At 35.1% G+C, this 16,586-nt stretch overlaps 1 protein-coding gene across 2 annotated transcripts; it reads right to left on the reverse strand.

Moving 5' to 3' along the window:
* Positions 1-922: 922 nt before the first annotated feature.
* Positions 923-16,444, reverse strand: ABC1K1 (ABC1-like kinase 1). 2 transcript variants are annotated; one of them, XR_742956.4, is made up of 15 exons: positions 15,888-16,444; positions 15,210-15,416; positions 12,692-12,781; positions 12,454-12,600; positions 11,827-11,991; positions 11,574-11,714; positions 11,317-11,496; positions 7,882-8,077; positions 4,458-4,585; positions 3,874-3,945; positions 2,187-2,299; positions 1,932-2,079; positions 1,787-1,856; positions 1,536-1,657; positions 923-1,139 (listed from the first exon to the last, which is right to left on the reverse strand). XR_742956.4 is itself a non-coding variant. In NM_001318165.1 (14 exons), the coding sequence occupies exons 1-14, from the start codon at positions 16,152-16,154 to the stop codon at positions 1,593-1,595; spliced, it is 1,989 nt and encodes a 662-aa protein (NP_001305094.1). In that variant the 5' UTR covers positions 16,155-16,310; the 3' UTR covers positions 980-1,592. The 2 variants fall into 2 exon arrangements, 1 of the variants encoding a protein (NP_001305094.1); NM_001318165.1 differs by having other exon boundaries at positions 980-1,657; positions 15,888-16,310.
* Positions 16,445-16,586: the final 142 nt, after the last annotated feature.

A 16,586-nucleotide genomic window follows, 5' to 3' on the forward strand; every position in this document is an offset into this window, starting at 1 on the left:
ATATGCACCAAAACTGAGGTGTTATAGATCTGGAAAAACAGCTCAGATGCCTAGAACAAGAACCACTTTACCTCCCACGCGCGTAAGCAAGTAGGACAACAAAGAGGTCCTTACAACAACAACAACATTCCCAGAGTAACCCCACAACTGGGGAAATGTCTAAGCTCAGATTCAAACAGATGACCCAGGAGATTAAACTTGACACTAAATTACTATGGTAATTTAAGTAGTATTTTGGATGTAGGAAGAGTTTTATTGTAGCTATAGTGTTTTATTGTTACCAGGTGCAAATGGTGTCTTGTATTGGTAAGACAACTTGAAAATACAATATTTTTCTAATGATATCTAACATGCATTAGAAAGAAATAGATAAAAACCTGAAAATTAGAACTATATCTTAGTAGCTCGGCTACCTGAACTCCCACCCGTTGGTAAGGATTCGATTGCCCTCCTTGTAATCCTCTCCCATTTCCCCTTCCCAAATTAATTAAAAAAGAAGAAGAAAAAAAGAACTATATAAGAAACTTAGCAAGACTTCAGATTCCTTCATGTTACCATATGCATTTGTGTCTTGTCTTAATTAGGTTGTCAACAATTACACATATGGACTTGCATTTGAATAGAGATACAAACTAATAATTTAATACTATCTAAGTATTTGGTATATAATAAGGTATATATAAGATACTCAATACTTTGAATTCAGAGTTTCTCAAACAAGTGTATTTCTCAACAAACTAATGTGTTGTTGTTACTCTCTTTTTTCAATCTTAGATTTAAATGTTATGTGATTTTAAAATTCCCATTTGACAATACTAAAACAAACTACGAGCATAGATTCCCCAAAGTGATGTTAAGTTATTTATTTTTCAAGATTTCGTCTGTGTTTCATTAATCAAATTAGATCATTAAGGATACTATATTATATAGAAAATATATTACTGTCCAATATGGAGTAACATTTATCTTACAAAAAGAATACTTACAACACATCACTCCTCTTATATTCAGTGAAAAAGATGTGCAGGCACCAAGTTTATACATGCCAAAAGACTTATTATCTGCAGAACAGAAGTGACAAGGGGATTTGGACTCAACACCTATGCGCCGGACATAACAGGTGCCACGGTAACAAGATCCTGCTCAATGATTGACATTGCAATGGGCATTTCAGACAATAAAATCAAGAACAATAAGGGTTCGATTTCTGAATGTCCACAAGTAGAAACCAATTGTATGTTAAAGTTAGGGAAATATGTTTTCAGCAAACAAGAACTGTATGAGAATCACTGCTATACATGATGCTATCTTTTCTATAGGTTTGTTGCATCATACCTGTGGAAATGTGTGCTATTGACATGAATTTCTCATTTTACACTACTTTCATCTCTTTACCGCTTCACCATATACTATACAAATATATTCACCCAAGACTTTGCAGATTCTAGATTGCACCTTGATCCCATGGGAAAAATGTGATCAAGAGCCGAAGAAATAAAGGGAAAGAAGGGGGAAGGGGCGAGGGAGAACTCAACTTTACATCATGATAACAGATTGAAATATCATTGGTCGAGGAATGCACCAGAAGGGGACTATCTGTCTGATAATACAGAGGAACTCCATGAAAGCAATATATCTCGAGCAACGGATGGTAAGTCTGAAAATTTTTTAAGACATGTAAAGCTCATGATCAATCATATATTATGAAATGTTTGATCTACCTATTTAACTGGACGTAAGACTATGAAAAATGGAAGTGTAGACTCTATGAAAATAAAAAGTGTACCTTGGGCTAGTTCCATAGCCATTGAAGGTACATCTACCTGGTCTTCAAGCAGTCTATATACATCAACTACCTGCAAGAGGCAATCACATTAGAATTGTGCATCTTCTGACATAAGACAACTATCTATCAATCAGATATTACATACTTCTTCAATGTGAAGCTTGGAGTCTTCGGTCAAAGCAAGAAGAAGCTGCCTGCGGATTCCTTCGTCAATTATGAAAAGTCGAGCTCCATCCTTGATTGTGTCAGTGAGGTCTAACTTCTGTTCATTCTTCAAATGATTGCTTGCTCCTCTGAAGAAACAAACCAGAAGATGTGAAAAGTCACACATAATAGTGGAACAGGATAATGCGAAAGGTATACTACGTCAAACAGTAAAAAAGGGAGTGCCAAGAAGTACCTATTATTCCCTCGAAATGCAGGGTTTTTGCTCAGTTTCGTGACATTTTCCTTTGCAAGAGATATTAGGTTTTCCAGTCGTTTCCACTGGAAGAGACCATCCTTGAACAGAACCTAACAAGTGAAGCAGAGAAAACAATAACCGCGAGGCAACCAAATAAAGTCAACAGCTTGCACAGGAAACTGTTTCAGAGATGTGCCATTTGTTTAAGCTAATCAAGGATCCCTCAGTTTCTTCTTTCTTTTAGTATAAGTTCCTTTCTTTTTGTAAGAGTTGGGAGGAGAAAGGGCAGTTAATGGAGGATGGATACTTCCAACCTAGATGAATGAAGTCATATTGATTATTAGGGTAACTCCAGATCCAGAATGAATAAGAAGATATCACAATGTATCTCTAGAATATCTAGGTGCTAATTGATGTTGAAGAACATCCCAGACTCAATCAGACACTCTTTCAAAAAGTCTCCCTCTTGTCATAAAAAAAAAGTCTCCTTCTTGATTCAACTGTCAATCCAACTACTATTGAAAAAAAAAAAAAATCTCATCATAGTTTGTTAGAAGTGGTCTCAAAGGACCAGAATCACCTTAACTTTGGATAAACTGTGTTGTGGGAAAATTCGGTTGACCAAGTTGTAATAACCATTACAAAATTCAAAAGTTTGGGCTGAAGTTGGACTAGATATGGACTACCCAAATACTACAGATCTGCCACATGACAAGTCTTGTTAAATTCTTTCATTTTCTGACCCTAGTTTGTTCTCGGCAAATCATTGAAAAGTAGAAGAAACAAAGCCTAGCAAGGCAAAAAGCGACAACTAGCTGCTGTCTATTGTTAACAACCACCATCTATACTGATGATACTACAGCAAAAAGGCTGAAAACTATCCCAGAAAGTGACTTCAACGACTTCCCTATTTACGGTCAGAAAAAAGTCATCCTAATGACTTATTGACCAGATAACTGATGACACAGTATAGTTTAAGAGGTTGACCACTTTCTCACAATAGAAATAATATTGTCTCTTAAACTGGATAAGGCATGAGTTAGGTATCAGGAGGTCTGTAGTTGACCTTCAATCTTATCTGATCCATCAGAAAGAATGCTAGCTGCAAAGGCAAGGATTATATCGAGCAGATTGGATCCATTTTCTCCAAGATAAACTTTAGATCCATCAAGGTTGGCCCCTTTTCTACCGATACTTACTACTGGTTGCCTCTGGATTTACAATTCTCATAAACTAAACAAATTACCATATATAATACATGTTGCAACTATCCTTGACCTAACTACAGTAATTTTAATCGTTACCCTTTCTAGAATTAAATTCGACACTGATTTCCAGAAAAAAGTTAAGACGTCAAAAGTTAAGTATATCATAACTGCTGAGCCATTGTCCCCAAACACGTCGGGTCAGGTAAGACGTAGAACTGGACACACCATTGTTTAGAAATGTCTCAGAATGACGTTATTTACTCGAGCAACTCTTTGCATTCATCATATAGTTACTTTAAATAACTAAAAGAACTATCTGAGCCTTAATTTTACACTTGTTGAAGAGTAATATATAAAATATCTCGTACGTCAAATACAACATCAATAAAAAGTTTAAAGAAGGTCGAGCATGAGGTTAAATAGAAAATAGTACGCTCTTCATAAAGCATGATAAAACAAAGAGATCACTAACCAACCTGTATAAGGCGTTCTCGTAAAGCTGGGTTAGGATCTGTTAGGAGACGTTTTGCCACATAAGGATAGGCGACCTGATTTGATGCTCATGATTATCAATAGCATAAACATAAGAAAACTGTGCAAAATAGCATGCATATATAGTAATATTACTAGAATCAAATATTTTCTGCAGAAGGCCTCATATTATTTGATGTGTGTATACCTAAAGCCACAATAGCCTTTATGATTCATCGCTTATTTGCATTAGCCCGTAGCCTTAATTGCTACACTGCGTAAGAAGCAGAGTAGAATACAGAATGTGCTTCATTAGAACTTTCAAGGGGCCATGAGTATGAGCTGAAGTCTACTTTAGTACAGTAGTAATACCAAATTTCAAAATCTTTTCCAAGCAGGTCTAGGTTTCCTTTTTGTTCTCAAACTTAATGCATGTGGATCAATGCGTTAAAGTTTATTCAAATGATTAGTGCAAAAGTTTCTCTAGTTTTCCGACCAACAACATTACCAGATGGCTTATTAATGAGGACAAAATAGTAAACAAACATTTTTCCTCAGAAGTTGCAAACTGAAAAGCCAGATGTTTTACCTCTAGAAACTTGAAACCAGGCTCCAGAGTCAAACAAATTCCTTCTTGAGTCAATAGAGAACGAATGACAAGAGAAAACCTTTCTGGTATTCGAATAGGATAGTTGTAAACTAGTTGATTGAATTTGCCTGCAGCGAGAATATCATTTACAATGTTAGAATGAACTTTCTCTGGTAGCATTTGCATCATAGTTCTAAATTGATAAATCCAGGTGTCTTCAAACAGCAAAGCATAAGCAAATACTGGTGCAGTCCTAATTAGTGGAATTGATTGTCACAAATGCCAATTATAAGAACCAAATAATGGTAAAAGATTTTTATATTCATCAGGACAATTTGTAGTTAGCAAATCACTTTGCATATTTCATAAAAGAGTTTGGCTTTGGGTTTTAGGAGATTTTTTTTTTGAGAAAGGTAACATTTACTTCTATATATCCATAGATATACTAAATCAAAGTGTAGTTCCCCTCCAAAAATTTATACTTACATCAGCCCTAATATCTTCTAGTTACAGTCAGTCAATAACATTAGAAACCTCTTCAGAATTTTTTATTACTACTTGCTTACACCAAAAATTATAAAGATCTAGGCAGTTTATCTTTATCTTCTGAATATTGTTGTTCTTTCCTTCAAACATCTTTCATTCCAAATTGTCCACCAAATGCATGCTAGGACAATCCTCCATCTCTCCTCCTCTTTTCCTGCATTTCCATCACTGTTCCAGCATTTTAGAACTTGTGTGATTATCCCTTGTTTTGTCCACTTGATCTTCCTTTTGTGAATGAACATCTGCCATAATTGATCTGTCCATTTGCAGTGCAAAAAGAGATGGTTGACTGTCTCCACCTGTTCTTCGCATAAATAACATCTAGAGCAAAGGTTGTGTTTCCTCCTGTTCAAGTTTTCATGTGTCAAGACTTCCTCCTTTGCCAAAAGCCATGTGAAATAATTCACCTTGATGGGATTTTTGTTCTCCAGATCATCCTCCAAGGCCATCCTGCTTGTTGCTCTTCAGTGGGTCTCAATTCTCGATATGCAGATCTTACAGTGACTCTCCCTTCCTTTCTCCTTCCCATATCAGTCTATCTTGCTCTTCTGTTAGATTAGTAGCCCTAGCCATTGTGTCATGAAATCTTGCTATGGATGTTATTTCCCAGTCATTTAAGTTTCTTCTCAGATGTAAATTCCACCCTTGTCCTGTCCATAAGTCTGCCCCAATGCTTCCTGTGCTTGACTCAGACTATGTAGCTCAGGGAATGCTTGTTTGAGTGTCTCCTGTCCACACCAGATGTCATTCCAGAAGGCCACTTTTTCTCCATTACCAACCTTACATTTTGTTCTATCTTTGACCAGTAGCCATAAAGTCCTGATTGATCTCCACACACCACAATCATAAGGGCTGGTCACCCCTTCTGTCATCCACTTGTCCTCCATATATAAAAAAATTGGGTTTGGGATCAAACATTTTATAACTTAATGCTGATTTCTATGTGGATATTTTTGAGAATAGTGTTTAATTACTCCTTTTTGTTTTCCTTATAAATATTACATGGATAAGAGATATGTGGGAATCTGTGTAAATATTTTAAACGAGGTAAATGTGAAATCAGAATGTGGATATTAGTAATACACGGATTAAAACTATTAATTGATGAAAGCTAACACTCATAATAGGAAGAAAATTTCTAATTTGTAATATATCAAACTAGATATTCAAAAAGAAATAATCAGCAATACTAATCCTAGCATTACTAATCTCTACATCAATGACCCCTGCGTAACTTATCAACAGAACAAGATAAGGATCTGAATGCCCATAGTATTCAACTCAATCAAGATCCTAGCCTAGGTATGGAGATGATGCATGAGAAGTTCTGCAGCTGGAAGAGTGACAGAATAGAAGGTATAGCTGCAACTTTCAGGCTGAAGATATAAATTCTGTAGTTTTATTGATTAAAAGAAAGGTTTTGGTTCAGTAATTTTAGTATTTTGAGGACATGACAAATGATAAAAATTAGGTGGAACATCAAGAATAAGGGAGAGACAAAATGAATAAATCAACAGAGCATAGGCAATATATCTGAAGCTTCATTCACTCCCAGAATAAAACACATCAGGCATGTAAACAAGTATGTCATCATTATAAGTTTAACCAATATTTATGTGGTTTTGTAACCAGAATTACCCTCAAGCCAGCTAACAAGATTTTTCAATTTTCCTAATTACTCGATCTCTATAATAAGTCTAATAATGCTTATTTCTAACGAAGAAAAACAGATTAGTAACCATAACAGTCTGCAAGGTCACTGTCTGAGCAGTCTAACAATGTGAGAATATCACATACATGTATTAGAAGGTTTTTGCTGAATATAGAATCCTTTCAGAGCTGTATTTTTCACGATACCTAAATTCTTTAAACCTATAAAGTAAAAATGTATGTTATATTGGAAAATGTTTTTTTCAGGGAATTAAGTGGCTTCCTCACTTACTTTTCAATGTTTTAATGGTGAATAACAAGTACTTTGTAAAACAATATTCAATAAAGATTCATAATAATGTCAGTTGGATAGTGTTTTATCGAGTAAGTGTTGGTTATAGCAAGTGACATGGACTAAGAATTGGATTATTGGTGAGGAAAATTACTTCCACCTTTAAGTGAAGTCAACTTCCCCCTTTTCCTAAAAATATTTTCCAGTAAACAACCACTACAAAATGACTTCTTTGTGGAATTTTCCAATTACCAAACATACCTAATTCCATAATGTTTTCTCAGTGAACAGCTTGATCAGCAAAACAGAAGATTATAATATATATCCTTGCATCCCATGAATTAGGCAATGGGGCAGGTTGCAGCTCAAATTTCCAGTCAAAAGACCACCTCATCTCTAAAACTGCAGTGTTCCAAGTGAAGCTACAATTATAATATTATAGGCCATACCCAAGGCCAAGATGCTGTGTGGTATCTACTCTCTTCCTGCTCAAGGATGCTAATCCAGTAAAATGAATTGATAGAATGATGCAAGCATGCACCAGTCAAAGCATGAAATATCTTACTTTAGAAATACTAAGCTCACATTAGTAGGTTATCAATTTCTACAATGGACAGTATAGAAAGAAGGAAACGGTTACGAAAAACAACCATAGCTTAATCTCTATCTTGGTGCAACAAAGTGTGCTGCAAATTTTAGGTGTCATAAGGATCTGAATGGTGAGAGCTTGTTGTTTAGGGCATCCGTTATCACAATGTCTATCGTTCTTAGCTGCTTAGTTTCACATATCTACTAGTGCCAACTTCAAAGGGCATAATAACCAACTAAGGGGCTACACAGGATTAAACACAAAATTTTCTAGAAGTTGGGAGCAGGGTGCAATTAATAGGATCAAGAGCAAAGTGAGCCATTAACAAAGCTAGTTATTCAAGGTACCTGTAACACTTCTGAAATTGAAGTCGGCAAGTCCTTTTTCAAGTGAATTTTGCCATATTGCTTCTAATGCTGGAACAATAGGGGCAACATCAGTTCCACTAGCTAGGAATCCCAACCTGGTAAAATCATTTGCCATCTCAGCATAGTCCTCATTCACCGCATGGACAACAGCATCAATCAGAATCTGTTTATTTTGCTGAAAAGAGAAGACAGACAGAGAGAATCAAAATTGCAGGCCAACTGGAAAATACACAAGTAGCTCCGGGCAATTATACATGTTGAAAGTAAAGAGAACTAATAATATTCCATAGAACTCTTGACTCAGTGAACTAAACTAGGAGAATTTTGGAGGGTACAACAACGACCTGGGGAAGGTAGGATGTATGCAGACCCTAATTTTGGAGGGTGTTTCATTCTATTCACAAGGATACCATAAAATATTTTGTATTTACTAACCCTGTTTGTTTAAGAGAAATTTTTTTTATGAAACAAAAAAGATAAAAGAGAATAATTATTTAACATATTGTACATACATAAGACTCTAAAATGAGAAGCTGATCTTGTACATTATTCCTCAAACTAATTTCAAGAGAGGTTTCTCTTTTCATATGGTACAACAGTCCCTATAATCTTGGTAGAGATTCAAGTAACTTGTGCCTACTGCAGGGTGGTCTTGTGTCACCCCCCACCCCCCGTTGAAGGTTTTCTTTCTTTTCTATGTTTTACTATCCATGCCTCCTTAGTTCCCGGTGATTGTTCTGACAGCTAGATACCTTTTTTCTGGTGACCATTGTGGCAGCATACGTGCCCCTTTCGATGACCATTCTGGTAAACTTGTGTTTCTTTTCAATGAACGTCTAGCGCACTACTTTTCTAGCCCCATATTTTGGTGACATTTCAAGCTAAACACCTCTTTGCAAAATTGAAGTTTAGGTTCTGAACTAAGAAGTATTCTTTGTTTCTTCTTTTTCATGATATTAGACTTTGGGTAATGAGTCCCTTACTCAAAATCTTCTTCTCTTCCTTCTCTTCATGCTACAAGTTTAGCTATTGAGTTCCTCTAGCATTGAATTACAGGCCACTGTTTTGGAAAATCTTCCTCTCTTTTTCTTCATGAAATCAGAGTCCAGATAGAGTCCCTCATCTGAACATTTAATCTTAGGTCATTATTCTGGAAAAAATCTTCTTCTCTTCTAATTTTCTTTACCATAGTTAAGGCATTGAGTCTCTCCTCTGAACAGATAGGTGGTTGAAAGTTCATCTGAGCAAAGACTTAAAGCAACAATAAACAGATTGGAACTGGAATGAACCTGAGGATTTAGGTGAAATTCAGTAGAATAGCTCGCTAGGTACCTCCTGTCTACCCCCTAGTCTTCTATTCTCTACACCTCCTCATATGGATTCTTCCAATTCAAAAAGTTGAAGCACAAAATGACCAAATAGAAAGCAGGACTAATCCCAGTTTGTAGATAGAAGTCAGCTAAGCCTCTAACACCAGACCTCCCCTTTCACATTAATGATCATTCTCTTGGTGAGGCTCATAGCTCACAATACAAATATCACCCGAACACTACCTTCCTGATTGATATAATTAACTTTAGTATGCATCATATCTTGTAATACATCTCTCATGATTCAGTTTGCATCGAAAGGAAAGAGATTGAAGATTTTCAGCACATTGACTGAAGTTTCTCATAGGAAACTCCGATTTTTGAGATTTCTAGCATAACATTGTAATATTATTACATCATCACATATATCATCAAAGAAGAAATGACTATGCAAAGCCACAAGGAATACTATATTCATAGTACATCCAAAATAGAAAAGGGGTGTTCTTCTTTCCATTTCCCTTACAGCGGTTAAAAGAAAGGGCCTGCAACCACTTGCAGAATCTAGACAACCCTATACTAGCAAGTTGATATTAACCAACATGTTCTACTTATCAACTTTACCCAATAATCAGCAATTACAAACCCTCAATTCTCACCTTCTTCAGAGTTTCATAGTTTACAAATACCTCAAACTTATGTAGCAATAGATGCATTTGGGCATGCAATAACTTCGGGTCAATGATAGCAAATTTGACCTCCTAACTTTCGATTTAGGTAATCTAAGGAGGATGAATACATGACCATATGTTATTCTAAGACCATAATAGATTGCCGGGGATTACTTGTGACCTGTATTTGGCATGCTCATTGAACACACACATACACATAAAGCCAATCACATCAGGTATCATTTAACTAAGGTCAAACCCATCGGTTGCCCCCTAAAATTGGCACCAAATTTCACATAGGCACTTCAACTAGATGATGTTCATTTTAGACACTTTAAGTAGGATCCGATTATGTCATTTTGACACTTTTTGTTGAGTTAGCATATTATGTGTGTTACACTTACTTTGACCACGTGAAAGACAATTTTATGATTTTAAAACTTTTTTATTTCTTTTTCTTCCTTCTCTCTCCTTCCCACACTTCCTCCTCCATATACCACCATCTTGCCACCATAGTATATTCAACTTTCTCCTCTTTTTGTCATTTCTTGATATGGAAAATTAAATTAATTATATATATCAACAAAAATAATTTAAGAAAGGAGCAAAAAATATGTCTAGAGCATATATCTTCTTCATGATATCAAATTTTTCCATCTAATCTTTTTTATAGTTTCATTGCCGGAAAGTTTACCGAATCCTTTAAATGTTTGTTGGTCTACTTTCACCTCTCTCTATTTGAGTTAATTTTTTTCAGATTTAATTTTTGAAATACTAATTTCTGCTTCTCAAAGCTTTTAACTTTTTCTATTTTGATGAACACATTTCAAGTAAATTCATAAACAAATCTGATTTTACCATGGATAATATTTGTCGGGCTATAGTATGATGGCTAGATTATGGGTATTTGCTTATGACCCATATTGGTTATATAGATTTGAAGAAAAAGATGATGGTAGTGATAATCTTCAAACTTGAAGAAGAAGGCATCAAAGTAATAGCGGTTAGTGGAGGAGGAGGAGATGTGTAAATGGTGAAGGCTGAAAATGGAGGAGAAAAATAAAGGTGTTGTAGATTTCATTTTTTTCCCTTTTTCTTCTTTATTGAAAGGTACATTTTTAATTAATTAAATAGTTTTAAAATGGGTTTTTATTCATAATATATTTTTTTATTAATTTCTTTTTACATATATGTCACATGTCATTATTTAACTCACTACTTTGACACGTCATCGGCGAGTGTAATACACATATCTTATATATTTGGTTGGTTGTCAAAAACATGTCAATATGACACAACGTCCCCCTGTAAGTGTTTAAAATGAATAAGCCTACTTGAGGTGTCCAAGTGAAAATTGATGCCAACTTTAGGTGGCTACCGATGGGATAGGCCTTTAACTAAATACCAGATATACAGTCGATCCACCAAATTACCTGACTGAGCACAGCAACATTACCAAAGTCCACATAGGCAATGCGTCCATCACGCATAGCAAAGATATTCCCAGGATGAGGGTCCCCATGAAATAGGCCAAATTCGAGGAGCTGCCTCAAGGCTGCACTAACTCCAACAGTTAAAAATCCATCTATATCAATTCCTTCATCTCTGATTGCCTAAGTCACAAGAATGACGATGTATTAACACAAGGAGGACATCCCAAAGCACGCTGAGGAAAACTAAAGATCCACACCTGTGGATCAGTGCACCGAATTCCATCAATCCACTCCATCACCAAAACACGTGAACCAGAAAGCTGTCTGTAAACCCGAGGTATTTTAACAGTAGGGTCATCTTTGAAATTTTCCAAGAAGTCTTCGATATTACGAGCTTCCTAGAAAGGAAAAAGAAGAGGGATGATTACATAACACAACATTGAAAGACTTCCAAAATAAGCAAAACTTCTTTCCTCATTCAATTGCAAAAATAGGAATGTGCAGCACTACCAAGGTATAATCCAACTCCTCCAATAGCTTCTCACCAAATTCATCAACTATAAGCTCAGCATTACACCCCAGTTTCTGTAGACTGATGCCATTCAAGAAGGAAGCTAGAGTGCGGAAGAGAAAAAGATCTCTGTAGATGATAGGCTCTATTTGCGGCCTTAGCACCTAAAAGGAAAGAGCAAACCCAATTATGAATACCACTGCATCATATTGTTAAATCAATTCTTTGAAGCTTCTAAGAACAGCCAGATGCTTCAAATGAGATGCATATATGTATATGAAACTAGCATAAAAAAGGAATGATTAGATAACACACATGATTTCTCTATGAACATTTGTGTCGAGTGTGAAATATTGGACCTTAACAAATCTAAAAAGCTTTACTGCTTGACTATATTCAATGGCCATCCAGATATTTTTCAGCTACTTATGTAGTGGACAATCGTCTTATTGCTGTTTTTAGTTCTGCATCAGGTGTTCTCCAAATGACTATAAAGGAAGGTCAAAGAGAAATGTCAAAAGTGTGGTGACACATTGATGATATGATAAAAGGCTTCAAGACTTAGCAATAAAATTGGTCAACACTCAACAGAAAAAAAGAGTGCAAGCAAGCAGGAAACGGTCAACCTTTATGGCAACTTCTTCCCCTGAAGCACGTAAAGTAGCTCGGTATACTTGACCCAAACTTGCAGCTGCAATAGTTTCTGAAGAAATTTTGCTGAAAACAGCTTCAAGAGGCTGGCCCAATTCCTCTTCTATGATGTTAAAAGCAACCTACATCATTGTCAATGATTTCTGCTCAAAGGAAAAGTGTTCGATGTAACAAAAGCATGCATCACCTGCACCTCACTTGTCATCTAGTTACCTGATTAGGAAAGGCAGGAACATCATCTTGAAGAATGCAAAGTTCATTCATGTAATCTTCTCTGATGATATCAGGCCTGTTCGCAAGTACCTGTAAAAAAAATAACAGTTAACTAACCGGAAGAAATACATGCATGTATGCTATTGCAAAAAATGGAGAGAAAAGCAGAGACAAAGTACAATATATATAATATAATAAACAAGATTTCAGAACAGAAGTATAAATGAACAAGAAATTAGGTAAGCTAAATGTGTTCAAAATTGCTTTTGTTAATGCAGATTTACTAGGATATTAAGTTGTTTAGTTGCAGGAGTAAACTTTGTTAAAATTAAGTAGTTTAGTGGAGATAATTTAGGTTTTCGAATTTTATTCTACAGATTTTCTGTTTTTAAGTTGGCTATTTAGACCCTCTGTGGCCTGTCCATAATAATAATTGAGACTTAACGAAGAGGGGAATTACACTTTGCTCTAGATGTTTTTTCTGTGGGGAAACTGCAGAAACCGTCAATCGTTTGTTTCTCCAACGCGAAGTCACTGGCCAGTTGTGGAATCTGTTCCTGAGACTTAAAAACATCTCCTGGTCCATGCTGGGAGAACTTCACAGGCTCTATATAGTGAAGAAGCAGGGACACAAGCAAAAAACAGAAGTAACTGGAGAATTGTCCCTGCCACTATTTGGTGGACAATATGGAAAGAGAGGAACCTTAAGAGTTTTTGAGAATAGGGAGAGTAGTATGCAACAAGTTAAACTGAATTGCATTTGAACTCTGTGTTTTTGGTGTAATCAAATTTACTCTAATGATACCGTCTCTATCATTGATGTCTTAGACTCATTATAGGGATATGTCGGTATTATTAGAGTTCCTAATGTAAATACCGGTTCAGTACATAGGATGTACGGTTCTATAGAAATAGAAACAATTACCATTTTCAAAATAAAAATATAAATTGAGAGATAATTTCAATCACTTCCAGTATTTTTGCTGCTCTACATCTTTTAAAAAACAAAAAGTGGTATCGGAACTTCTATAGGATCTATGAGTTCTTCCTAGAACTTCCATTGATCTTAATGGATCTGTGTTCATTGAAGAACTTGCATCATGAGTCTTTGTTTAAATTTAGTTGGATAAATTTAGTCGAGATAATTTAGGTTTTTGAATTTTATTCTGCAGACTTTCTGTGTTCTAAGACAATTTTAATGACTTTTAATATTTTTGCTGCACCACAATCTTTTATAAAAACCAACAAAGCAGAGCTAAGCAAAAAGAGTTGTAAGTCTATTTAAATAATATACCTTTGCCTGCAGAGAAAACAATACAATAAACAAATAACTATTGCTGCGGAGAACAGCGAAATCAAAAGGAAATTACATCTAAGCCTAAGTGCACATTCTTGGAAATTATCACATGTTATATTTGTACAAGAAATATAAGATGACCAGGAAGAATTAATTTGAACTCAATTTTAGCAAAGAGGTTTAATTTCTTAGTATTTAGTTGCACCCTATTGCCAATGCGTCTAGCTCTTCCATACAGTAGAAATAACCAGCAGATATAGCTAACAATAGCTTGCATCTGCTACATATGACACATTCAGATTCATGACCAGTTCTCTGACTCCATGTGCTATGATATATGACCTCACTAAGCAGTCCTATCAATCTCTCTATCTTCAATATGCGACTCTTTCATTTGTATCTGACAGATGTGAATGATTTAACAAACTTGATCCAAAAACAAAAAGAAAGGGAATTTCTTTTTCCCAATCTGTATTTTTTTTTATAACAATCTTGATCCAATCTATCAGTCTTACAATATTTAGGAATGGAACTAGTCAAAAATCATGTGCTTAGACAAGTGAAATAAATTCAGAGCACAAGTCTTACGTGTTCCACTACTATTGACTGTATATTTGGAAAAGAAAAATTCAATTGTAACTGGTATTGACCATATCTCTGTAAAATAGAAATGTTCCATTGTTCCTCTAAAGTTAGGATTAACGTGTATTCACCAAGCAATATTTATTTCTGCAATGACCCTTAGAAGTGCTAAATGTGTTTGGAGGCATAGTAATAAGCCACTGAAAGGTTTCACCATTTTCGGTCGATGTGCACATAATAGTGACCCAATAAAAGACTTCTGTTTGTGCTCAAAAAATGACGAACACTAGCAAAGAGGCCATCACACTTAAAATCATGTTGCTGAGTCATCCTAAAGTAACTTTCACTGCCTATATGAGTTTCCAGCCAATGGAGTGTGAAATGCTTCCTTACTACACAATTTCAGCAATTTATAGCATCTCTACAGTCTTCTACTCTATGCACAATGTATATTCTTATGATAACAGTTCGTTTCATGGTTAACTGGCATTATATATCTTCTTTGGCTACACAGCCAATACAGAATCATTTTCCAGTTTAAGATTCTGAAGTCTAAAATTTCCAAGTAGAGCAATACTCATTCACGAAAAATATAACAACCAATTGTTCATGAACTTTAGAAATTTAAAAACACCAAACCTGTCCTGCTTTGATGAAAGAAGGTCCCAAATCACACAAAAGCTTCCTCAGCTGCCGAGCACGGAAAGGAACAACTTCTTCGTCACGACCCACCAAATAATCATACACCAGTGTAGTCCAGTAAAGCCCCAAACTCCAAACAATCTCTATTCCTCTACCAACCAAAGAAAAAATCTGTCCTCTTGACTCTAACACCTTGTTTCTCACCTAAAAAAAACCCAACATTTGCATCAAACACACAAATTTCAATTCATCCCACATAAAGATAAACTTAATTTTCCAATACATCCACAAAAGTTTAACCAATAATATAGCAAATAATTGAGAAATAACTCACATACTACACACTTAACTTACCCATGAAACAACATAAGTTACCAAAGAACTCAAATAATCTCAGGATGTTAATCACACATTACAAAGTCAATTCTCCAATAAGTACCCAAAAAAATAACCAAGAGAGAGCAAATAACTATCTACAAATTTATTTGCATGTTCCAAACTTCTTAAGCAAAACTAATTCCAAACAATAAAAACTTAATTTTCTGTTCAAACCACAAAAAATATCAAAGAAAACTTGCAAATAACCACCAGGAATGCTATTCACATACCCCAAATCAACTTTTCAGCAAACAAAAAAAAAAAAAAAAACTAAGAAGAAGTAAGTAATTCTCATACAGATTCTGGGGAATATTTCCGGAATGGAATGCAAACTCCACGTTCGATATCAAGCTGCTCCAAAGCGCTAGTCCTAGAAATGTCCTTCACTAGCAAAGCAGTTTTCTCCGACGGAGTTTGTACTGTAGAAACACTACTTGCTGCACAAATCCTTGTCGATAAAGATCGATTTTTTCTAACTGTATTCAACAGTTTTCTTCTGTTTCTGTACTCAATTGATAATGGGGTTATTGAAGAATACAAACAACTAGTACAAATTCCCTCCATTTTCTCAAATCAAGAAGAAGAAACAGTGAAAATTGAAGAGTGGATTTGGGATTTTTACATATAAAAAAAATGGATTAAGAAGAAACTTTGATTGAAATTCCAAAGTGCATGTGGTTGTTTATATGACCACAAATTTGTGTGTATATATATATATTTGATGATCAGAATTTAGAAATATGGAAACTATAAAGTAACAAACTGAGCTGTATTATGAGTTGTACAGTATGCTTCAAGTGTGTTTTGTTTTTCTCATTTTGTAGGGTATTTTTAGTTAATGACTTGTGTGTGGTAGGAAAAAGAGAGAAAATCAGTTAGAGTTTATCTATAATTTAATAGGAGTATATTCTTTTTGGTCAATATTACTAAAATTCTTTTCTATCTTAAATTAGAAAAAAGGTATATTGAATGAGGAACAATTATTATCTTATCCAT

Source organism: Solanum lycopersicum, chromosome 8 (genome assembly GCF_036512215.1).
Source record: "Solanum lycopersicum chromosome 8, SLM_r2.1".
Lineage (NCBI taxonomy): Eukaryota > Viridiplantae > Streptophyta > Magnoliopsida > Solanales > Solanaceae > Solanum > Solanum lycopersicum.